Raw genomic sequence first — 24,792 nt, 5'->3', positions numbered from 1 at the left:
GTGTGAGTGTTGACTGTCCCTGTGTGACTCTCTTCTTCCTCCCTCAGTCTGTGTCTGGTCGATATGTCTGTGTGAGTGTTGACTGTCCCTGTGTGACTCTCTTCTTCCTCCCTCAGTCTGTGTCTGGTCGATATGTCTGTGTGAGTGTTGACTGTCCCTGTGTGACTCTCTTCTTCCTCTCTCAGTCTGTGTCTGGTTGATATGTCTGTGTGAGTGTTGACTGTCCCTGTGTGACTCTCTTCTTCCTCTCTCAGTCTGTGTCTGGTCTATATGTCTGTGTGAGTGTTGACTGTCCCTGTGTGACTCTCTTCTTCCTCCCTCAGTCTGTGTCTGGTCTATATGTCTGTGTAAGTGTTGACTGTCCCTGTGTGACTCTCTTCTTCCTCCCTCAGTCTGTGTCTGGTCGATATGTCTGTGTGAGTGTTGACTGTCCCTGTGTGACTCTCTTCTTCCTCCCTCAGTCTGTGTCTGGTCGATATGTCTGTGTGAGTGTTGACTGTCCCTGTGTGACTCTCTTCTTCCTCCCTCAGTCTGTGTCTGGTCTATATGTCTGTGTGAGTGTTGACTGTCCCTGTGTGACTCTCTTCTTCCTCCCTCAGTCTGTGTCTGGTCTATATGTCTGTGTGATTGTTGACTGTCCCTGTGTGACTCTCTTCTTCCTCCCTCAGTCTGTGTCTGGTCTATATGTCTGTGTGAGTGTTGACTGTCCCTGTGCAGGTGCTTCCTAGAGTCGTGGCTGAAAAGGCTTTTCATTGTGAAAGGACACAATGGCTACTCCTGACCCCTCCGCTGTCACCATGGCAATCAGTGAATGACTAACTGTGGTTGGTATGACGACTGATGTCTTGCACAAGACAGGACCTTTGAGAGTTGTGTTGTGTGCTGGAGGTGTTTTAGTTGCTTGCTTCTCCCCTCCCAGTCCATCCTTGTGATGTATGTGCGTACGTAGGTTTGTGTGTGTCTGTGTGTGTGTCCAACGTTCTCTAGCGAGCAGCTTTTACAGGTTCATGTTCCATTTCTAAAGCTATTCCTGCATCTCACCTGGAACGTCATACCCTGTGACCCAGCGATCCTACCAAACCTCCAGCAACTCCCCCGTCTATTAGCCTGGATAGTCAACTGAATATCACTCTGTTTCACTACCGTGTCACTTGGTCTCCTTGACAAACTTGACAAACCAGCCAGTGGTAGTGCTTTATGGTAATGTCGTGGTCCTCTGTAGCTCAGCTGGTACAGCTTGCAGCGCCAGGATAATCGGTTCGATTCCCGGGACCACCCATACATAAAAAATTATGACCGTATGCCTGTATGTTTCTGCTAAATGATATATGTTCTGATATGTCTTATATTTGTGCACCATTGTGATGTTGATATGCCCTTTTAGGGCCAACCAGAACTCTACTGAGCCGGCACTGATATTTCCCTTTACATTGTCCTTTTCAGCATGGTCCCAGCAACTATGTTGACAGAAGAACCAGGCCAACCCAGTACAGCTATTCATTCACATGCAGACACTATTCAGTGAATACATCATTTGACCTTTGACCCCTCTACTCACCAGAGTCAGAACTGTACATGTAGACGAACTTGGTCCATCCGTAGTGGTCTATGACCCCCACCAGAGTGTCCTGTAGCTCGGGTCTCAGCTGGATCACAAACTGGTTGGCCGTCTCGATGGGGAAGGAAGGCGTGACGAAACACACGTGCAGCGCCCCGCAGAACGACATCAGCATGTTCACCGTCTTCCTGTCGTAGAGGCCAATGATGGCATAGACACCTTTAGAGAACTGGGAACAGACTGGGGGGAAGGAGAGTGGGAAGACGCAGAGAGAGAGAGGGAGGGGGCGGGAGGGGGAGGGATGAGGGAGGGCGAGGAGGAGGGAGAGGGGGGAGGGGTGGTGAGAGAAAAGGAGAGGGGGGGGGGGGAGAGGAGTGAGGGAGAGGGAGGAGAGTGGGTAAGAGAGGAGGGGGGAGGGAGGGGGAGTAAGAGGGTGGGAGAGGAGAGGGGGGGAGGGGAGAGATGACATTGTTAAACTTTCTCATATTTAGATTCACATTTTCAAAACCTGTTGATTGAAAACATAATGTTACATTGCAAGATAAATTGTGCAGATTAGGGTAACTGTAAGCACCATGGTAGCATGATGGGCATTCTGTCTACTGTGAGAGGTGGAACATGGTGAAGAATGGACACGGGGAGAGGAAAGATGAATCAATGCATCCTCTGGGTTCCACTGACATGTCAGTGCTCAAGATTCCCTGAGTCAATGATTCCTCTGGGCTCTCTCAATTCAATTCAAGGGGCGATACTGGCATGGAAAACAAATCTTTACTACATCACATCTCTATCTCTGCTATCTCTGTTCTCTTTCCACTCCACTACAACACATCTCTATCTCTGCTATCTCTGTTCTCTTTCCACTCCACTACAACACATCTCTATCTCTGCTATTTCTGTTCTCTTTCCACTCCACTACAACACATCTCTATCTCTGCTCTCTTTCCACTCCACTACAACACATCTCTATCTCTGCTATCTCTGTTCTCTTTCCACTCCACTACAACACATCTCTATCTCTGCTCTCTTTCCACTCCACTACAACACATCTCTATCTCTGCTATCTCTGTTCTCTTTCCACTCCACTACAACACATCTCTATCTCTGCTATCTCTGCTCTCTTTCCACTACAGTACAACACATCTTTATATCTACTATCTATGCTCTCTCTCCACTACAGTACAACACATCTCTATCTCTGTTCTCTTTCCACTCCACTACAACACATCTCTATCTCTGCTATCTCTGCTCTCTTTCCACTACAGTACAACACATCTCTATCTCTGCTATCTCTGCTCTCTTTCCACTACACTACAACACATCTCTATCTCTGCTCTCTTTCCACTCCACTACAACACATCTCTATCTCTGCTATCTCTGTTCTCTTTCCACTCCACCACAACACATCTCTATCTCTGCTATCTCTGTTCTCTTTCCACTACAGTACAACACAGCTCTATCTCTGCTATCTCTGCTCTCTTTCCACTACAGTACAACACATCTCTATATCTACTATCTCTGCTCTCTTTCCACTACAGTACAACACATCTCTATCTCTGCTATCTCTGCTCTCTTTCCACTACAGTACAACACATCTCTATCTCTGTTCTCTTTCCACTACAGTACAACACATCTCTATATCTACTATCTCTGCTCTCTTTCCACTACAGTACAACACATCTCTATCTCTGTTCTCTTTCCACTCCACTACAACACATCTCTATCTCTGCTATCTCTGCTCTCTTTCCACTACAGTACAACACATCTCTATCTCTGTTCTCTTTCCACTCCACTACAACACATCTCTATCTCTGCTATCTCTGCTCTCTTTCCACTCCACTACAACACATCTCTATCTCTGCTCTCTTTCCACTCCACTACAACACATCTCTATCTCTGCTCTCTTTCCACTCCACTACAACACATCTCTATCTCTGCTATCTCTGTTCTCTTTCCACTCCACTACAACACATCTCTATCTCTGCTATCTCTGTTCTCTTTCCACTTCACTACAACACATCTCTATCTCTGCTATCTCTGTTCTCTTTCCACTCCACTACAACACATCTCTATCTCTGCTATCTCTGTTCTCTTTCCACTCCACTACAACACATCTCTATCTCTGCTCTCTTTCCACTCCACTACAACACATCTCTATCTCTGCTATCTCTGTTCTCTTTCCACTCCACTACAACACATCTCTATATCTACTATCTATGCTCTCTTTCCACTACAGTACAACACATCTCTATCTCTGCTATCTCTGCTCTCTTTCCACTACACTACAACACATCTCTATTTCTGCTCTCTTTCCACTCCACTACAACACATCTCTATCTCTGCTATCTCTGTTCTCTTTCCACTCCACCACAACACATCTCTATCTCTGTTCTCTTTCCACTCCACCACAACACATCTCTATCTCTGCTATCTCTGTTCTCTTTCCACTCCACTACAACACATCTCTATCTCTGCTATCTCTGCTCTCTTTCCACTACAGTACAACACATCTCTATATCTACTATCTCTGCTCTCTTTCCACTACAGTACAACACATCTCTATCTCTGCTCTCTTTCCACTACAGTACAACACATCTCTATCTCTGTTCTCTTTCCACTACAGTACAATCTGTTCTCTTTCCACTACACTACAACACATCTCTATCTCTGCTATCTCTGCTCTCTTTCCACTACAGTACAACACATCTCTATCTCTGTTCTCTTTCCACTCCACTACAACACATCTCTATCTCTGCTATCTCTGCTCTCTTTCCACTCCACTACAACACATCTCTATCTCTGCTATCTCTGTTCTCTTTCCACTACACTACAACAGATCTCTATCTCTGCTATCTCTGCTCTCTTTCCACTACAGTACAACACATCTCTATCTCTGCTATCTCTGCTCTCTTTCCACTCCACTACAACACATCTCTATCTCTGCTATCTCTGCTCTCTTTCCACTACAGTACAACACATCTCTATCTCTGCTCTCTTTCCACTACAGTACAACACATCTCTATCTTTGCTATCTCTGCTCTGGCAGTGTGCTGCTCTCTTTGCCCTCTCAGGTCTGGCCTGCTCTGGTCTGGTCTGGGACTGGGTTATTTTCTGCTACGCCTTGTCTGTGGGTAGGCCAGGCCTCATGTTCCTCTGTATTCACCCAACAGATTGAGTCTCCAGCCTGTTCAACCTGTTCAAAGCCTAGGGCCAGATTATAGAGAGGAGAGGGGCCGAGGAGAGGGAGCGAGGGGAGAGGCCAAGGGGAAGGGCCGAGGGGAGGGGCCGAGAGAGGGAGTGGAGGGAACAGACAGAGATGGCCGCTACCCAGTAGGCCTGCCCACCTGTAGAAAGAACAGCATTCTCCAGGCCACGTGTGTGTGTGTGTGTGTGTGTGTGTGTGTGTGTGTGTGTGTGTGTGTGTGTGTGTGTGTGTGTGTGTGTGTGTGTGTGTGTGTGTGTGTGTGTGTGTGTGTGTGTGTGTGTTCCAAATGCATGGTGACTCACCCTACGTAGAGCGCTCCCTGAAATAGACTAGCCTACTTGCACCTGGACACTCAGAAACAGTAACAGACGACTCCCATGTTCACACTGTAAAAGTACACTAGTACACGTCATGTTTCTACTGCCATTTTGTAAAGCAAGATTACTGCACCACCACCTCAACAGAAAGCCAATGGAAGATTTGGTTTCACCATTCAACCATTCACACTCTTCATCTCTTCTGGTATGATGACCTGATTTAAAAAATATATATTGTCACGACTATCACCGAAGGTGGCTCCCCTTCCCGTTCGGGTGGCGCTCGGCTACCGTCGTCACCGGTCTACTAGCTGCCACCGATCCCTTTTTCCCCTTTTCCTTTAGTTTGGTCTAATTGGTTTCACCTGTTCCTTGTTTGGGGTTTTGGGTTGGGGTTATTTAAGTTCAGTTGGCCCGCCTGTGTTTGTGCGGGCTTGTTTGCTGTTTTTGGTACAGGAGTGTCCTTTCATTTATTTTCCGATGTTCAGCGTGTGAACCGGTGTTGTACATTTTGGAGTGTTTTACGCCTGTGTTCGGCGTCACCCTCTTTCGCTGTGATTGTTTCCGGAATAAATGTTTTTTTTCCGAATCCTCTGCTCTCTGCGCCTGACTCCACACCTATCACTCTTCGAAGCCTGACATATATACATTTTTATTTCACCTTTATTTAACCAGGTAGGCAAGTTGAGAACAAGTTCTCATTTACAATTGCGACCTGGCCAAGATAAAGCAAAGCAGTTCGACACATACAACAACACAGAGTTACACATGGAATAAACAAAACATACAGTCAATTATACAGTACAAAAATAAGTCTATATACAATGTGAGCAAATGAGGTGAGATAAGGGAGGTAAAGGCCATGGTGGCGAAGTAAATAAAATATAGCAAGTAAAAGACTGGAATGGTAGATTTGCAGTGGAAGAATGTGCAAAGTAGAGAGAAATAATGTTGTGCAAAGGAGCAAAATAAGCCTCTCATTTTAACAATAAATTATCAAGGTCACCCCCTCTCCTAGGGAGGGTGACATGTTTGATGCCAATATAACGCAGAGACAAAATCGAGTGGTTTGCTCTCAAAAATGTTTTCTTGCCTAACAGCATTATTTGGAAACGGTATATTGATGATATTTTTGTTCTGTGGAGGGGTGATGCAAAACAGCTCCAGGCGTTCCATGCTTTCCTTAACTCCTGTTCTGAGCATCTGAGATTTACTATGCAATCTGATACACGTCAAATCAGTTTTCTTGATCTTCTGATCTTGTGTGAAAATAATGTTCTATACACTGATCTTTACAGGAAACCTACTGATCGTAACAGTTTGTTGAGGGCTGATAGCTGTCACCCACTTCCCTTGAAAATAGTTTACCCCACAGCCAATTCTGTCCAATCAAAAGAATTAGCAAAAAACATTCAGATTTCGACAGAAATATGGCTGAGACGCAAAGTAAATTCAAGGAGAGGGGGTACAAAAATGATCAGATTAATATTGCCACTGAGAAAATTCTAAACAAAAAGAGACATGACCTTTTTGATGATAGTCTCGGTAATGTGTTTTCTGACCTTCCCTTGGTCGTATTCTCACGGGGCAGAAACCTCAGAGACCAATTGGTACACTCTGATTTACCACCCCAAGATATTTCTGAACAATCTCTATTTGCGCCCCCACTGGATGGAAATTACAAGTGTAATGGCTGTGCTCAATGCAATGGCACTTATAAATGTAGATCCTTCAAACACCCACAAACAGGGAAACAGATCCCAATCAAAGGTGTTATCATGTGCTCCACTAAGGCAGTTAATAGGTAATACCTAATAGGTGTTCCACTCCGCTGGCCAGCACCTCGCCTGAGTCTACTGCTCCAGTTATAGGGCTTAGAGACAGTAGGACCAGTACCAAACCCTTAGAGACAGCAGAACCAGTACCAAACCCTTAGAGACAGCAGGACCAGTACCAAACCCTTAGAGACAGCAGGACCAGTACCAAACCCTTAGAGACAGCAGAACCAGTACCAAACCCTTAGAGACAGCAGGACCAGTACCAAACCCTTAGAGACAGCAGGACCAGTACCAAACCCTTAGAGACAGCAGAACCAGTACCAAACCCTTAGAGACAGCAGAACCAGTACCAAACCCTTAGAGACAGCAGGACCAGTACCAAACCCTTAGAGACAGCAGAACCAGTACCAAACCCTTAGAGACAGCAGAACCAGTACCAAACCCTTAGAGACAGCAGAACCAGTACCAAACCCTTAGAGACAGCAGAACCAGTACCAAACCCTTAGAGACAGCAGAACCAGTACCAAACCCTTAGAGACAGCAGAACCAGTACCAAACCCTTAGAGACAGCAGAACCAGTACCAAACCCTTAGAGACAGCAGAACCAGTACCAAACCCTTAGAGACAGCAGGACCAGTACCAAACCCTTAGAGACAGCAGAACCAGTACCAAACCCTTAGAGACAGCAGAACCAGTACCAAACCCTTAGAGACAGCAGAACCAGTACCAAACCCTTAGAGACAGCAGAACCAGTACCAAACCCTTAGAGACAGCAGAACCAGTACCAAACCCTTAGAGACAGCAGAACCAGTACCAAACCCTTAGAGACAGCAGGACCAGTACCAAACCCTTAGAGACAGCAGGACCAGTACCAAACCCTTAGAGACAGCAGGACCAGTACCAAACCGTTAGAGACAGCAGGACCAGTACCAAACCCTTAGAGACAGCAGGACCAGTACCAAACCCTTAGAGACAGCAGGACCAGTACCAAACCCTTAGAGACAGCAGGACCAGTAACAAACCCTTAGAGACAGCAGGACCAGTACCAAATGCTTAGCGACAGCGGGATCAGTACCAAACCCTTAGAGACAGCGGGACCAGTACCAAACCCTTAGAGACAGCGGGACCAGTACCAAACGCTTAGAGACAGCAGGACCAGTACCAAACCCTTAGAGACAGCGGGACCAGTACCAAACCCTTAGAGACAGCAGAACCAGTACCAAACCCTTAGAGACAGCAGGACCAGTACCAAACCCTTAGAGACAGCAGGACCAGTACAGTACCAAACCCTTAGAGACAGCAGGACCAGTACCAAACGCTTAGAGACAGCAGGACCAGTACAGTACCAAACCCTTAGAGACAGCGGGACCAGTACCAAACCCTTAGAGACAGCAGAACCAGTACCAAACCCTTAGAGACAGCAGGACCAGTACCAAACCCTTAGAGACAGCAGGACCAGTACAGTACCAAACCCTTAGAGACAGCAGGACCAGTACCAAACCCTTAGAGACAGCAGGACCAGTACAGTACCAAACCGTTAGAGACTGCAGGACCAGTACAGTACCAAACCCTTAGAGACAGCAGGACCAGTACCAAACCGTTAGAGACAGCAGGACCAGTACCAAACGCTTAGAGACAGCAGGACCAGTACCAAACCGTTAGAGACAGCAGGACCAGTACCAAACGCTTAGAGACAGCAGGACCAGTACAGTACCAAACCCTTAGAGACAGCAGGACCAGTACCAAACCGTTAGAGACAGCAGGACCAGTACCAAACGCTTAGAGACAGCAGGACCAGTACCAAACCGTTAGAGACAGCAGGACCAGTACCAAACCCTTAGAGACAGCAGGACCAGTACCAAACGCTTAGAGACAGCAGGACCAGTACCAAACCGTTAGAGACAGCAGGACCAGTACCAAACCCTTAGAGACAGCAGGACCAGTACCAAACCCTTAGAGACAGCGGGACCAGTACCGTACCAAACCCTTCTCCTCCCTCATTACCCAGTGTTCGTTTGACAGGGAGAACACTGCTAAGTGTCAGAGCAGGCCCTGGTTTTATGTCTGTCCTGTTAGTGTAACTCTGGGTGGAGGATGACAGGAAGGGTCAGAGACTCAGAGACCCACAGAGTTACTAAAGACCCCTAACATCTCTGTATCTGTCCACTCTGGCTGGCACACGGTCCTCTCTTCTCTTTTTTGCTTTCTTCTCCTCTCCTCCACCACTCCATCATCCATTTCTATCCTCTCGTTTCCTCTCCTCTCCTCCACCACTCCATCATCCATTTCTATCCTCTCGTTTCCTCTCCTCTCCTCCACCACTCCATCATCCATTTCTATCCTCTCGTTTCTTCTCCTCTCCTCCACCACTCCATCATCCATTTCTATCCTCTCGTTTCCTCTCCTCTCCTCCACCACTCCATCATCCATTTCTATCCTCTCGTTTCCTCTCCTCTCCTCCACCACTCCATCATCCATTTCTATCCTCTCGTTTCCTCTCCTCTCCTCCACCACTCCATCATCCATTTCTCTACTCTCGTTTCGTCTCCTCTACACTCTCTCCTCTCCCTCTCCTTACCTCTCCTCTGCTATCCTTTCATCTCCTCTCTTCTCTTCTCCTCTCCTTTCCCTGTCCCCCTCCTCTTGTCCCACCTCCGTCCCTCCCAGTATGTCCATCTAGTGCCTCTCCTCCCTCTGCCCCCTGTCTAAGCTCTCCGTCCTGAGGACAGTTCCACATCCCACGATGTCTTCATCTTGTGTTTGGTGAGGCATGCTGATGGAGGATAATCTGACTCAATAGAGCTGATTACCATAGAACCCTACAATACGGAGAACAGAGAGGTGGGAACTACTGTTTATTTATTTTTCATTTCACCTTTATTTAACCAGGTAGGCAAGTTGAGAACAATTTCTCATTTACAACTGCGACCTGGCCAAGATAAAGCAAAGCAGTTCGACACATACAACAACACAGGACATGGAGTAAGTAAATACAATATAGCAAGTAAAACACTGGAATGGTAGATTTGCAGTGGAAGAATGTGCAAAGTAGAAATATATATAATGGGGTGCAAAGGAGCAAAATAATTACAAAAATACAGTAGGGGAAGCGGTAGTTGTTTGAGCTAAATTATAGACGGTCTATGTGAAGGTGCAGTAATATGTGAGCTGCTCTGACAGCTGGTGCTTAAAGCTAGTGAGGGAGATAAGTGTTTCCAGTTTTAATTTAATTTAATATTTTTATTTTATATATATTTTATTTTATATATTTTATTCCATAGAACCAGAGGATCAGTGAGAATACTGTATTATACCATAGTAGAGTAAAGAGAACCGTGGAGTACTATAAAAGATAACAGATAACAGTGGAGTATTATACGACAGAGTAAAGAGAACAGTGGAGTAGTATACTATATAGTAAAGAGAACCGAAGAGTATTATACCATATAGTAAAGATAACAGTGTAGTATTATATGACAGAGTAAAGAGAACAGTGGAGTATTATACTATATAGTATAGAGAACAGCGGAGTATTATACCATATAGTAAAGAGAACAGTGGAGTATTATACGACAGAGTAAAGAGAACAGTGGAGTAGTATACTATATAGTAAAGAAAACAGTGGAGTATTATACTATATAGCAAAGAGAACAGTGGAGCATTATACCAAATAGTAAAGAGAACAGTGGAACATTATACTATATAGTAAAGAGAACAGTGGAGTATTATACCATATAGTAAAGACAACAGTAGAGTATTATACTATATAGTAAAGGGAATAGTGGAGTAGTATAATATATAGTAAAGAGAACAGTGGAGTATTATACTATATAGTAAAGACAACAGTAGACTATTATACTATATAGCAAAGAGAACAGTAGAGTATTATACTATATAGTAAAGAGAACAGCAGAGTATTATACCATAGAGTAAAGAGAACAGTAGAGTAGTATACCATATAGTAAAGAGAACAGTGGAGTATTATACTATATAGTATAGCGAACAGTGGAGTATTATACCATATAGTAAAGAGAACAGCGGAGTATTATACTATATATTAAAGAGAACAGTGTAGTATTATACCATATAGTAAAGAGAACAGTGGAGTATTATACTATATAGTAAAGAGAACAGTGGAGTATTATACGACAGAGTAAAGAGAACAGTGGAGTAGTATACTATATAGTAAAGAGAACAGTGGAGTAGTATACTATATAGTAAAGAGAACAGTGGAGTATTATACTATATAGTAAAGAGAACAGTGGAGTAGTATACTATATAGTAAAGAGAACAGTGGAGTATTATACCATAGAGCAAAGAGAACAGTGGAGTATTATACCATATTGTAAAAAGAACAGTAGAGTATTATACTATATAGTAAAGAGAATAGTGGAGTATTATACCATATAGTAAAGAGAACAGCGGAGTATTATACTATATAGTAAAGAGAACAGTGTAGTATTATACCATATAGTAAAGAGAACAGTGGAGTATTATACTATATAGTAAAGAGAACAGTGGAGTATTATACGACAGAGTAAAGAGAACAGTGGTGTAGTATACTATATAGTAAAGAGAACAGTGGAGTATTATACTATATAGTAAAGACAACAGTAGACTATTATACTATATAGCAAAGAGAACAGTAGAGTATTATACTATATAGTAAAGAGAACAGCAGAGTATTATACCATAGAGTACTGGACTATAGAGTAAAGCGAACAGTGGAGTACTGCACTATAGAGTAAAGAGAACATTTACATTTAAGTCATTTAGCAGACGCTCTTATCCAGAGCGACTTACAAATTGGTGCATTCACCTTATGATATCCAGTGGAGTACTGGACTATAGAGTAAAGAGAACAGTGGAGTACTGGACTATAGAGTAAAGAGAACAGTGGAGAACTGGACTATAGAGTAAAGAAAACAGTGGAGTACTGGACTATAGAGTAAAGAGAACAGTGGAGTACTGGACTATAGAGTAAAGAGAACAGTGGAGTACTGGACTATAGAGTATAGAGAACAGTGGAGTACTGGACTATAGAGTAAAGAGAACAGTGGAGTACTGGACAATAGAGTAAAGAGAACAGTGGAGTACTGGACTATAGAGTAAAGAGAACAGTGGAGTACTGGACAATAGAGTAAAGAGAACAGTGGAGTACTGGACTATAGAGTAAAGAGAACAGTGGAGTACTGGACTATAGAGTAAAGAGAACAGTGGAGTACTGGACTATAGAGTAAAGAGAACAGTGGAGTACTGGACTATAGAGTAAAGAGAACAGTGGAGTACTGGACTATAGAGTAAAGAGAACAGTGGAGTACTGGACTATAGAGTAAAGAGAACAGTGGAGTACTGGACTATAGACTAAAGAGAACAGTGGAGTACTGGACTATAGAGTAAAGAGAACAGTGGAGTACTGGACTATAGAGTAAAGAGAACAGTGGAGTACTGGACTATAGAGTAAAGAGAACAGTAGAGTACTGGACTATAGAGTAAAGAGAACAGTGGAGTACTGGACTATAGAGTAAAGAGAACAGTGGAGTACTGGACTATAGAGTAAAGAGAACAGTGGAGTACTGGACTATAGAGTAAAGAGAAAAATGGAGTATTATACCATAGAGTAAAGAGAACAGTGGAGTACTGGACTATGGAGTAAAGAGAACAGTAGAGTACTGGACTATAGAGTAAAGAGAACAGTGGAGTACTGGACTATAGAGTAAAGAGAACAGTGGAGTACTGGACTATAGAGTAAAGAGAACAGTGGAGTACTGGACTATAGAGTAAAGAGAACAGTGGAGTACTGGACTATAGAGTAAAGAGAACAGTGGAGTATTATACCATAGAGTAAAGAGAACAGTGGAGTACTGGACTATAGAGTAAAGAGAACAGTGGAGTATTATACCATAGAGTAAAGAGAACAGTGGAGTACTGGATTATAAAGTAAAGAGAACAGTGGAGTACTGGACTATAAAGTAAAGAGAACAGTGGAGTACTGGACTATAAAGTAAAGAGAACAGTGGAGTACTGGACTATAGAGTAAAGAGAACAGTGGAGTACTGGACTATAAAGTAAAGAGAACAGTGGAGTACTGGACTATAAAGTAAAGAGAACAGCGGAGTACTGGACTATAGAGTAAAGAGAACAGTGGAGTACTGGACTATAAAGTAAAGAGAACAGTGGAGTACTGGACTATAGAGTAAAGAGAACAGTGGAGTAATGGACTATAAAGTAAAGAGAACAGTGGAGTATTGGACTATAGAGTAAAGAGAACAGTGGAGTACTGGACTATAAATTAAAGAGAACAGTGGAGTACTGGACTATAGAGTAAAGAGAACAGTGGAGTACTGGACTATAGAGTATAGAGAACAGTGGAGTACTGGACTATAGAGTAAAGAGAACAGTGGAGTACTGGACTATAGAGTAAAGAGAACAGTGGAGTACTGGACAATAGAGTAAAGAGAACAGTGGAGTACTGGACTATAGAGTAAAGAGAACAGTGGAGTACTGGACTATAGAGTAAAGAGAACAGTGGAGTACTGGACTATAGAGTAAAGAGAACAGTGGAGAACTGGACTATAGAGTAAAGAAAACAGTGGAGTACTGGACAATAGAGTAAAGAGAACAGTGGAGTACTGGACTATAGAGTAAAGAGAACAGTGGAGTACTGGACTATAGAGTATAGAGAACAGTGGAGTACTGGACTATAGAGTAAAGAGAACAGTGGAGTACTGGACAATAGAGTAAAGAGAACAGTGGAGTACTGGACTATAGAGTAAAGAGAACAGTGGAGTACTGGACTATAGAGTAAAGAGAACAGTGGAGTACTGGACTATAGAGTAAAGAGAACAGTGGAGTACTGGACTATAGAGTAAAGAGAACAGTGGAGTATTATACCATAGAGTAAAGAGAACAGTGGAGTACTGGACTATAGAGTAAAGAGAACAGTAGAGTACTGGACTATAGAGTAAAGAGAACAGTGGAGTACTGGACTATAGAGTAAAGAGAACAGTGGAGTACTGGACTATAGAGTAAAGAGAACAGTGGAGTACTGGACTATAGAGTAAAGAGAACAGTGGAGTACTGGACTATAGAGTAAAGAGAACAGTGGAGTATTATACCATAGAGTAAAGAGAACAGTGGAGTACTGGACTATAGAGTAAAGAGAACAGTGGAGTATTATACCATAGAGTAAAGAGAACAGTGGAGTACTGGATTATAAAGTAAAGAGAACAGTGGAGTACTGGACTATAAAGTAAAGAGAACAGTGGAGTACTGGACTATAAAGTAAAGAGAACAGTGGAGTACTGGACTATAGAGTAAAGAGAACAGTGGAGTACTGGACTATAAAGTAAAGAGAACAGTGGAGTACTGGACTATAAAGTAAAGAGAACAGCGGAGTACTGGACAATAGAGTAAAGAGAACAGTGGAGTACTGGACTATAAAGTAAAGAGAACAGTGGAGTACTGGACTATAGAGTAAAGAGAACAGTGGAGTAATGGACTATAAAGTAAAGAGAACAGTGGAGTACTGGACTATAAATTAAAGAGAACAGTGGAGTACTGGACTATAGAGTAAAGAGAACAGTGGAGTACTGGACTATAGAGTATAGAGAACAGTGGAGTACTGGACTATAGAGTAAAGAGAACAGTGGAGTACTGGACTATAGAGTAAAGAGAACAGTGGAGTACTGGACAATAGAGTAAAGAGAACAGTGGAGTACTGGACTATAGAGTAAAGAGAACAGTGGAGTACTGGACTATAGAGTAAAGAGAACAGTGGAGTACTGGACTATAGAGTAAAGAGAACAGTGGAGTACTGGACAATAGAGTAAAGAGAACAGTGGAGTACTGGACTATAGAGTAAAGAGAACAGTGGAGTACTGGACTATAGAGTAAAGAGAACAGTGGAGTACTGGACTATAGAGTAAAGAGAACAGTGGAGTACTGGACTATAGAGTAAAGAGAACAGTGGAGTACTGGACTATAGAGTAAAGAGAACAGTGGAGTACTGGACTATAGAGTAAAGAGAACAGTGGAGTACTGGACTATAGAGTAAAGAGAACAGTGGAGTACTGGACTATAGAGTAAAGAGAACAGTGGAGTACTGGACTATAGAGTAAAGAGAACAGTGGAGTACTGGACTATAGAGTAAAGAGAACAGTGGAGTATTATACCATAGAGTAAAGAGAACAGTGGAGTACTGGACTATAGAGTAAAGAGAACAGTGGAGTATTATACCATAGAGTAAAGAGAACAGTGGAGTACTGGATTATAAAGTAAAGAGAACAGTGGAGTACTGGACTATAGAGTAAAGAGAACAGTGGAGTACTGGACTATAAAGTAAAGAGAACAGTGGAGTACTGGACTATAAAGTAAAGAGAACATCGGAGTACTGGACTATAGAGTAAAGAGAACAGTGGAGTACTGGACTATAAAGTAAAGAGAACAGTGGAGTACTGGACTATAGAGTAAAGAGAACAGTGGAGTAATGGACTATAAAGTAAAGAGAACAGTGGAGTACTGGACTATAAAGTAAAGAGAACAGTGGAGTACTGGACTATAGAGTAAAGAGAACAGTGGAGTACTGGACTATAGAGTATAGAGAACAGTGGAGTACTGGACTATAGAGTAAAGAGAACAGTGGAGTACTGGACTATAGAGTAAAGAGAACAGTGGAGTACTGGACTATAGAGTAAAGAGAACAGTGGAGTACTGGACTATAGAGTAAAAAGAACAGTGGAGTACTGGATTATAGAGTAAAGAGAACAGTGGAGTACTGGATTATAGAGTAAAGAGAACAGTGGAGTACTGGACTATAGAGTAAAGAGAACAGTGGAGTACTGGACTATAGAGTAAAGAGAACAGTGGAGTACTGGACTATAGAGTAAAGAGAACAGTGGAGTACTGGACTAAAGAGTAAAGAGAACAGTGGAGTACTGGACTATAGAGTAAAGAGAACAGTGGAGTACTGGACTATAGAGTAAAGAGAACAGTGGAGTACTGGACTATAGACTAAAGAGAACAGTGGAGTACTGGACTATAGAGTAAAGAGAACAGTGGAGTATTATACCATAGAGTAAAGAGAACAGTGGAGTACTGGACTATAGAGTAAAGAGAACAGTAGAGTACTGGACTATAGAGTAAAGAGAACAGTGGAGTACTGGACTATAGAGTAAAGAGAACAGTGGAGTACTGTTCTATAGAGTAAAGAGAACAGTGGAGTACTGGACTATAGAGTAAAGAGAACAGTGGAGTACTGGACTATAGAGTAAATAGAACAGTGGAGTACTGGACTATAGAGTAAAGAGAACAGTGGAGTACTGGACTATAGAGTAAAGAGAACAGTGGAGTATTATACCATAGAGTAAAGAGAACAGTGGAGTACTGGACTATAGAGTAAAGAGAACAGTGGAGTATTATACCATAGAGTAAAGAGAACAGTGGAGTACTGGATTATAAAGTAAAGAGAACAGTGGAGAACTGGACTATAAAGTAAAGAGAACAGTGGAGTACTGGACTATAAAGTAAAGAGAACAGCGGAGTACTGGACTATAGAGTAAAGAGAACAGTGGAGTACTGGACTATAAAGTAAAGAGAACAGTGGAGTACTGGAATATAGAGTAAAGAGAACAGTGGAGTACTGGACTATAAAGTAAAGAGAACAGTGGAGTACTGGACTATAGAGTAAAGAGAACAGTGTAGTACTGGACTATAAAGTAAAGAGAACAGTGGAGTACTGGACTATAAAGTAAAGAGAACATCGGAGTACTGGACTATAGAGTAAAGAGAACAGTGGAGTACTGGACTATAAAGTAAAGAGAACAGTGGAGTACTGGACTATAGAGTAAAGAGAACAGTGGAGTAATGGACTATAAAGTAAAGAGAACAGTGGAGTACTGGACTATAAAGTAAAGAGAACAGTGGAGTACTGGACTATAGAGTAAAGAGAACAGTGGAGTACTGGACTATAGAGTATAGAGAACAGTGGAGTACTGGACTATAGAGTAAAGAGAACAGTGGAGTACTGGACTATAGAGTAAAGAGAACAGTGGAGTACTGGACTACAGAGTAAAGAGAACAGTGGAGTACTGGACTATAGAGTAAAGAGAACAGTGGAGTACTGGACTATAGAGTAAAGAGAACAGTAGAGTACTGGACTATAGAGTAAAGAGAACAGTGGAGTACTGGACTATAGAGTAAAGAGAACAGTGGAGTACTGGACTATAGAGTAAAGAGAACAGTGGAGTACTGGACTATAGAGTAAAGAGAACAGTGGAGTATTATACCATAGAGTAAAGAGAACAGTGGAGTGCTGGACTATAGAGTAAAGAGAACAGTAGAGTACTGGACTATAGAGTAAAGAGAACAGTGGAGTACTGGACTATAGAGTAAAGAGAACAGTGGAGTACTGGACTATAGAGTAAAGAGAACAGTGGAGTACTGGACTATAGAGTAAAGAGAACAGTGGAGTACTGGACTATAGAGTAAAGAGAACAGTGGAGTATTATACCATAGAGTAAAGAGAACAGTGGAGTACTGGACTATAGAGTAAAGAGAACAGTGGAGTATTATACCATAGAGTAAAGAGAACAGTGGAGTACTGGATTATAAAGTAAAGAGAACAGTGGAGTACTGGACTATAAAGTAAAGAGAACAGTGGAGTACTGGACTATAAAGTAAAGAGAACAGTGGAGTACTGGACTATAGAGTAAAGAGAACAGTGGAGTACTGGACTATAAAGTAAAGAGAACAGTGGAGTACTGGACTATAAAGTAAAGAGAACAGCGGAGTACTGGACTATAGAGTAAAGAGAACAGTGGAGTACTGGACTATAAAGTAAAGAGAACAGTGGAGTACTGGACTATAGAGTAAAGAGAACAGTGGAGTAATGGACTATAAAGTAAAGAGAACAGTGGAGTACTGGACTATAAATTAAAGAGAACAGTGGAGTACTGGACTATAGAGTAAAGAGAACAGTGGAGTACTGGACTATAGAGTAAAGAGAACAGTGGTGTACTGGACTATAGAGTAAAGAGAACAGTGGAGTATTATACCATAGAGTAAAGAGAACAGTGGAGTACTGGACTATAGAGTAAAGAGAACAGTGGAGTACTGGACTATAAAGTAAAGAGAACAGTGGAGTACTGGACTATAGAGTAAAGAGAACAGTGGAGTACTGGACTATAGAGTAAAGAGAACAGTGGAGTACTGGACTATAGAGTAAAGAGAACAGTGGAGTACTGGACTATAGAGTAAAGAGAACAGTGGAGTACTGGACTATAGAGTAAAGAGAACAGTGGAGTACTGGACTATAGAGTAAAGAGAACAGTGGAGTACTGGACTATAGAGTAAAGAGAACAGTGGAGTACTGGACTATAGAGTAAAGAGAACAGTGGAGTACTGGACTATAGAGTAAAGAGAACAGTGGAGTACTGGACTATAGAGTAAAGAGAACAGTGGAGTACTGGACTAAAGAGTAAAGAGAACAGTGGAGTACTGGACTATAGAGTAAAGAGAACAGTGGAGTACTGGACTATAGAGTAAAGAGAACAGTGGAGTACTGGATTATAGAGTAAAGAGAACAGTGGAGTACTGGATTATAGAGTAAAGAGAACAGTGGAGTACTGGATTATAGAGTAAAGAGAACAGTGGAGTACTGGACTATAGAGTAAAGAGAACAGTGGAGTACTGGACTATAGAGTAAAGAGAACAGTGGAGTACTGGACTATAGAGTAAAGAGAACAGTGGAGTACTGGATTATAGAGTAAAGAGAACAGTGGAGTACTGGACTATAGAGTAAAGAGAACATTGGAGTACTGGACTATAGAGTAAAGAGAACAGTGGAGCACTGGACTATATAGTAAAGGGAACAGTGGAGTACTGGATTATAGAGTAAAGAGAACAGTGGAGTACTGGACTATAGAGTAAAGAGAACAGTGGAGTACTGGACTATAGAGTAAAGAGAACAGTGGAGTACTGGACTATAGAGTAAAGAGAACAGTGGAGTACTGGATTATAGAGTAAAGAGAACAGTGGAGTACTGGACTATAGAGTAAAGAGAACAGTGGAGTACTGGACTATAGAGTAAAGAGAACAGTGGAGTACTGGACTATAGAGTAAAGAGAACAGTGGAGTACTGGATTATAGAGTAAAGAGAACAGTGGAGTACTGGACTATAGAGTAAAGAGAACAGTGGAGTACTGGACTATAGAGTAAAGAGAACAGTGGAGTACTGGACTATAGAGTAAAGAGAACAGTGGAGTACTGGACTATAGAGTAAAGAGAACAGTGGAGTACTGGACTATAAAGTAAAGAGAACAGTGGAGTACTGGACTATAAAGTAAAGAGAACAGTGGAGTACTGGACTATAAAGTAAAGAGAACAGTGGAGTACTGGACTATAAAGTAAAGAGAACAGTGGAGTACTGGACTATAGAGTATAGAGAACAGTGGAGTACTGGACTATAAAGTAAAGAGAACAGTGGAGTACTGGACTATAAAGTAAAGAGAACAGTGGAGTACTGGACTATAGAGTAAAGAGAACAGTGGAGTACTGGGCTATAAAGTAAAGAGAACAGTGGAGTACTGGACTATAGCGTAAAGAGAACAGTGGAGTACTGGACTATAGAGTAAAGAGAACAGTGGAGTACTGGACTATAGAGTAAAGAAAACAGTGGAGTACTGGACTATAAAGTAAAGAGAACAGTGGAGTACTGGACTATAAAGTAAAGAGAACAGTGGAGTACTGGACTATAAAGTAAAGAGAACAGTGGAGTACTGGACTATAGAGTATAGAGAACAGTGGAGTACTGGACTATAAAGTAAAGAGAACAGTGGAGTACTGGACTATAAAGTAAAGAGAACAGTGGAGTACTGGACTATAGAGTAAAGAGAACAGTGGAGTACTGGACTATAAAGTAAAGAGAACAGTGGAGTACTGGACTATAGAGTAAAGAGAACAGTGGAGTACTGGACTATAGAGTAAAGAGAACAGTGGAGTACTGGACTATAGAGTAAAGAGAACAGTGGAGTACTGGACTATAGAGTATAGAGAACAGTGGAGTACTGGACTACAGAGTAAAGAGAACAGTGGAGTACTGGACTATAGAGTAAAGAGAACAGTGGAGTACTGGACTATAGAGTAAAGAGAACAGTGGAGTACTGGACAATAGAGTAAAGAGAACAGTGGAGTACTGGACTATAGAGTAAAGAGAACAGTGGAGTACTGGACTATAGAGTAAAGAGAACAGTGGAGTACTGGACTACAGAGTAAAGAGAACAGTGGAGTACTGGACTATAGAGTAAAGAGAACAGTGGAGTACTGGACTACAGAGTAAAGAGAACAGTGGAGTACTGGACTATAGAGTAAAGAGAACAGTGGAGTACTGGACTATAGAGTAAAAAGAACAGTGGAGTACTGGACAATAGAGTAAAGAGAACAGTGGAGTACTGGACTATAGAGTAAAGAGAACAGTGGAGTACTGGACTATAGAGTAAAGAGAACAGTGGAGTACTGGACTACAGAGTAAAGAGAACAGTGGAGTACTGGACTATAGAGTAAAGAGAACAGTGGAGTACTGGACTACAGAGTAAAGAGAACAGTGGAGTACTGGACTATAGAGTAAAGAGAACAGTGGAGTACTGGACTATAGAGTAAAGAGAACAGTGGAGTACTGGACAATAGAGTAAAGAGAACAGTGGAGTACTGGACTATAGAGTAAAGAGAACAGTGGAGTACTGGACTATAGAGTATAGAGAACAGTGGAGTACTGGACTATAAAGTAAAGAGAACAGTGGAGTACTGGACTATAAAGTAAAGAGAACAGTGGAGTACTGGACTATAGAGTAAAGAGAACAGTGGAGTACTGGACTATAAAGTAAAGAGAACAGTGGAGTACTGGACTATAGCGTAAAGAGAACAGTGGAGTACTGGACTATAGAGTAAAGAGAACAGTGGAGTACTGGACTATAGAGTAAAGAAAACAGTGGAGTACTGGACTATAAAGTAAAGAGAACAGTGGAGTACTGGACTATAAAGTAAAGAGAACAGTGGAGTACTGGACTATAAAGTAAAGAGAACAGTGGAGTACTGGACTATAGAGTATAGAGAACAGTGGAGTACTGGACTATAAAGTAAAGAGAACAGTGGAGTACTGGACTATAAAGTAAAGAGAACAGTGGAGTACTGGACTATAGAGTAAAGAGAACAGTGGAGTACTGGACTATAAAGTAAAGAGAACAGTTGAGTACTGGACTATAGAGTAAAGAGAACAGTGGAGTACTGGACTATAGAGTAAAGAGAACAGTGGAGTACTGGACTATAGAGTAAAGAGAACAGTGGAGTACTGGACTATAGAGTATAGAGAACAGTGGAGTACTGGACTACAGAGTAAAGAGAACAGTGGAGTACTGGACTATAGAGTAAAGAGAACAGTGGAGTACTGGACTATAGAGTAAAGAGAACAGTGGAGTACTGGACAATAGAGTAAAGAGAACAGTGGAGTACTGGACTATAGAGTAAAGAGAACAGTGGAGTACTGGACTATAGAGTAAAGAGAACAGTGGAGTACTGGACTACAGAGTAAAGAGAACAGTGGAGTACTGGACTATAGAGTAAAGAGAACAGTGGAGTACTGGACTACAGAGTAAAGAGAACAGTGGAGTACTGGACTATAGAGTAAAGAGAACAGTGGAGTACTGGACTATAGAGTAAAAAGAACAGTGGAGTACTGGACAATAGAGTAAAGAGAACAGTGGAGTACTGGACTATAGAGTAAAGAGAACAGTGGAGTACTGGACTATAGAGTAAAGAGAACAGTGGAGTACTGGACTACAGAGTAAAGAGAACAGTGGAGTACTGGACTATAGAGTAAAGAGAACAGTGGAGTACTGGACTACAGAGTAAAGAGAACAGTGGAGTACTGGACTATAGAGTAAAGAGAACAGTGGAGTACTGGACTATAGAGTAAAGAGAACAGTGGAGTACTGGACAATAGAGTAAAGAGAACAGTGGAGTACTGGACTATAGAGTAAAGAGAACAGTGGAGTACTGGACTATAGAGTAAAGAGAACAGTGGAGTACTGGACTACAGAGTAAAGAGAACAGTGGAGTACTGGACTATAAAGTAAAGAGAACAGTGGAGTACTGGACTATAGAGTAAAGAGAACAGTGGAGTACTGGACTATAGAGTAAAGAGAACAGTGGAGTACTGGACTATATAGTAAAGAGAACAGTGGAGTACTGGACTATAGAGTATAGAGAACAGTGGAGTACTGGACTACAGAGTAAAGAGAACAGTGGAGTACTGGACTATAGAGTAAAGAGAACAGTGGAGTACTGGACTATAGAGTAAAGAGAACAGTGGAGTACTGGACAATAGAGTAAAGAGAACAGTGGAGTACTGGACTATAGAGTAAAGAGAACAGTGGAGTACTGGACTATAGAGTAAAGAGAACAGTGGAGTACTGGACTACAGAGTAAAGAGAACAGTGGAGTACTGGACTATAGAGTAAAGAGAACAGTGGAGTACTGGACTACAGAGTAAAGAGAACAGTGGAGTACTGGACTATAGAGTAAAGAGAACAGTGGAGTACTGGACTATAGAGTAAAAAGAACAGTGGAGTACTGGACAATAGAGTAAAGAGAACAGTGGAGTACTGGACTATAGAGTAAAGAGAACAGTGGAGTACTGGACTATAGAGTAAAGAGAACAGTAGAGTACTGGACTACAGAGTAAAGAGAACAGTGGAGTACTGGACTATAGAGTAAAGAGAACAGTGGAGTACTGGACTACAGAGTAAAGAGAACAGTGGAGTACTGGACTATAGAGTAAAGAGAACAGTGGAGTACTGGACTATAGAGTAAAGAGAACAGTGGAGTACTGGACAATAGAGTAAAGAGAACAGTGGAGTACTGGACTATAGAGTAAAGAGAACAGTGGAGTACTGGACTATAGAGTAAAGAGAACAGTGGAGTACTGGACTACAGAGTAAAGAGAACAGTGGAGTACTGGACTATAGCAGGCTCCAGAACAAAATGCCATTATAGAGTATTACTATATTATGATCCTTATTATTATTCATATTCTAATTATTAAAGTTGTCATAGCTATTATTCTAATAATAGACTAATAAACTTTGCTGAGTCTAATCCAACAAACACATACATTACTGTAACCGTACTATGGACTGTGTCTGATGTGTCTGTGCTGTGGTCTGCATACTCATACATCTTAGTCATGCCTGGAAACACATACTAACGGAACACAAAACATTCACACACACACACACTCTGGGGACTTGCGTGCCATTACTTTCCATGCGTACTGAAAGTTCAGACCGCTCTGAGAAGCGTTGGTCCAGCAGGAGCGAGGCAGCTGATTGGGCGTTTTTAGGTTCCAGGCCAGCCATACATCATGGGTCATTTCTAATAAGTCTCCCACATTAGGGAAGACAAATGTTAACAGATGACTGCTTCCCAAATTACACCCTTTTCCCTTCATAGTGAACTACTATCGCCCAGAGCCCATAAAGTAGTGCACTACATAGAGAATAGGGTGCCATTTGGGAAAAAAGTTAACAGATAGAGAGCAGAATATGAATATGGGGACTAGAGAACAGGATATGGGGACTAGAGAACAGGATATGGGGACTAGAGAACAGGATATGGGGACTAGAGAACAGGATATGGGGACTAGAGAACAGGATATGGGGACTAGAGAACAGGATATGGGGATAATGCTGTTCTCTATAGGTTACTTATGATCTGTATCCGTGCTCTCATGAATCACACTCTCTCAATGCAGGCTGGATGCCGTGCTAGCTTTTAATGAACTATGTTAATAGTATATAACCAATATTGTGTCTCATCTGTCATCTGTCATAGTATGTGTGTATGTGTGTGTTCATGAAAACGTGTTTCTACATTGTTCCATAAGTATCCTATACAAAGTCCATGATCTGTATCTGTGTGTCCCTCTGTGTGTCCCTCTGTGTGTCCCTCTGTGTGTCTCTCTGTGTGTCCCTCTGTGTGTCTCTCTGTGTGTCTCTCTGTGTGTCTCTCTGTGTGTCTCTCTGTGTGTCTCTCTGTGTGTCTCTCTGTGTGTCCCTCTGTGTGTCCCTCTGTGTGTCTCTCTGTGTGTCTCTCTGTGTGTCTCTCTGTGTGTCTCTCTGTGTGTCCCTCTGTGTGTCCCTCTGTGTGTCTCTCTGTGTGTCTCTCTGTGTGTCTCTCTGTGTGTCCCTCTGTGTGTCTCTCTGTGTGTCTCTCTGTGTGTCTCTCTGTGTGTGTCTCTGTGTGTCTCTCTGTGTGTCCCTCTGTGTGTCTCTCTGTGTGTCCCTCTGTGTGTCTATCTGTGTGTCTCTCTGTGTGTCTCTCTGTGTGTCTCTCTGTGTGTCCCTCTGTGTGTCTCTCTGTGTGTCTCTCTGTGTGTCCCTCTGTGTGTCCCTCTGTGTGTCCCTCTATGTGTCCCTCTGTGTGTCTCTCTGTGTGTCTCCCTGTGTGTCTCTCTGTGTGTCTCTCTGTGTGTCTCCCTGTGTGTCTGTGGCTGGTAGCAAACCAAACGCAGATCAATACAGTATAATTGTGAGGTGCAACATTGAACAGCTAAAACCCAGCAGCAAGTCTTTTCAGCCCGAGTCTATCCACAAGGTTTACTCACGGCTCCTAGCTCACACACACCGTAGTACGACAAACAATCAACCTTGCTGGATGTGTGTAAAACAGCCAATGTCACCTCTGAACCACAGGACCAAAGATATTTTACAGAGCCAAAGGCAAGCAATAGGGCTGTTTCTCCCTTGCATAATCATTGGAAGAGGGAACACGCACACACACAAACAAAAGGCATAAAAGTATGTTCATCCTACCTGCATTAATGCATGAAGGACTATGTTAATTTATGTCTGATACATGAGTAGCTTAGATGAGCACTGACTT

General features: G+C 42.2%; 1 protein-coding gene across 3 annotated transcripts in view; it reads right to left on the bottom strand.

The window, feature by feature from the left end:
• Window positions 1-24,792, bottom strand: part of LOC139581629 (glutamate receptor 1-like) — a 231,968-nt gene that overhangs the window by 171,156 nt on the left and 36,020 nt on the right. For all 3 annotated transcript variants that reach the window (XM_071411588.1, XM_071411590.1, XM_071411589.1), the window contains exon 3: window positions 1,559-1,798. In XM_071411588.1, the coding sequence (XP_071267689.1) occupies window positions 1,559-1,798 (240 nt within the window). The remainder of the gene's footprint in view (window positions 1-1,558; window positions 1,799-24,792) is intronic.

The sequence above is a fragment of the Salvelinus alpinus genome, chromosome 7 (genome assembly GCF_045679555.1).
Source record: "Salvelinus alpinus chromosome 7, SLU_Salpinus.1, whole genome shotgun sequence".
Lineage (NCBI taxonomy): Eukaryota > Metazoa > Chordata > Actinopteri > Salmoniformes > Salmonidae > Salvelinus > Salvelinus alpinus.
This window is presented reverse-complemented; position numbering and strand designations above follow the sequence as displayed.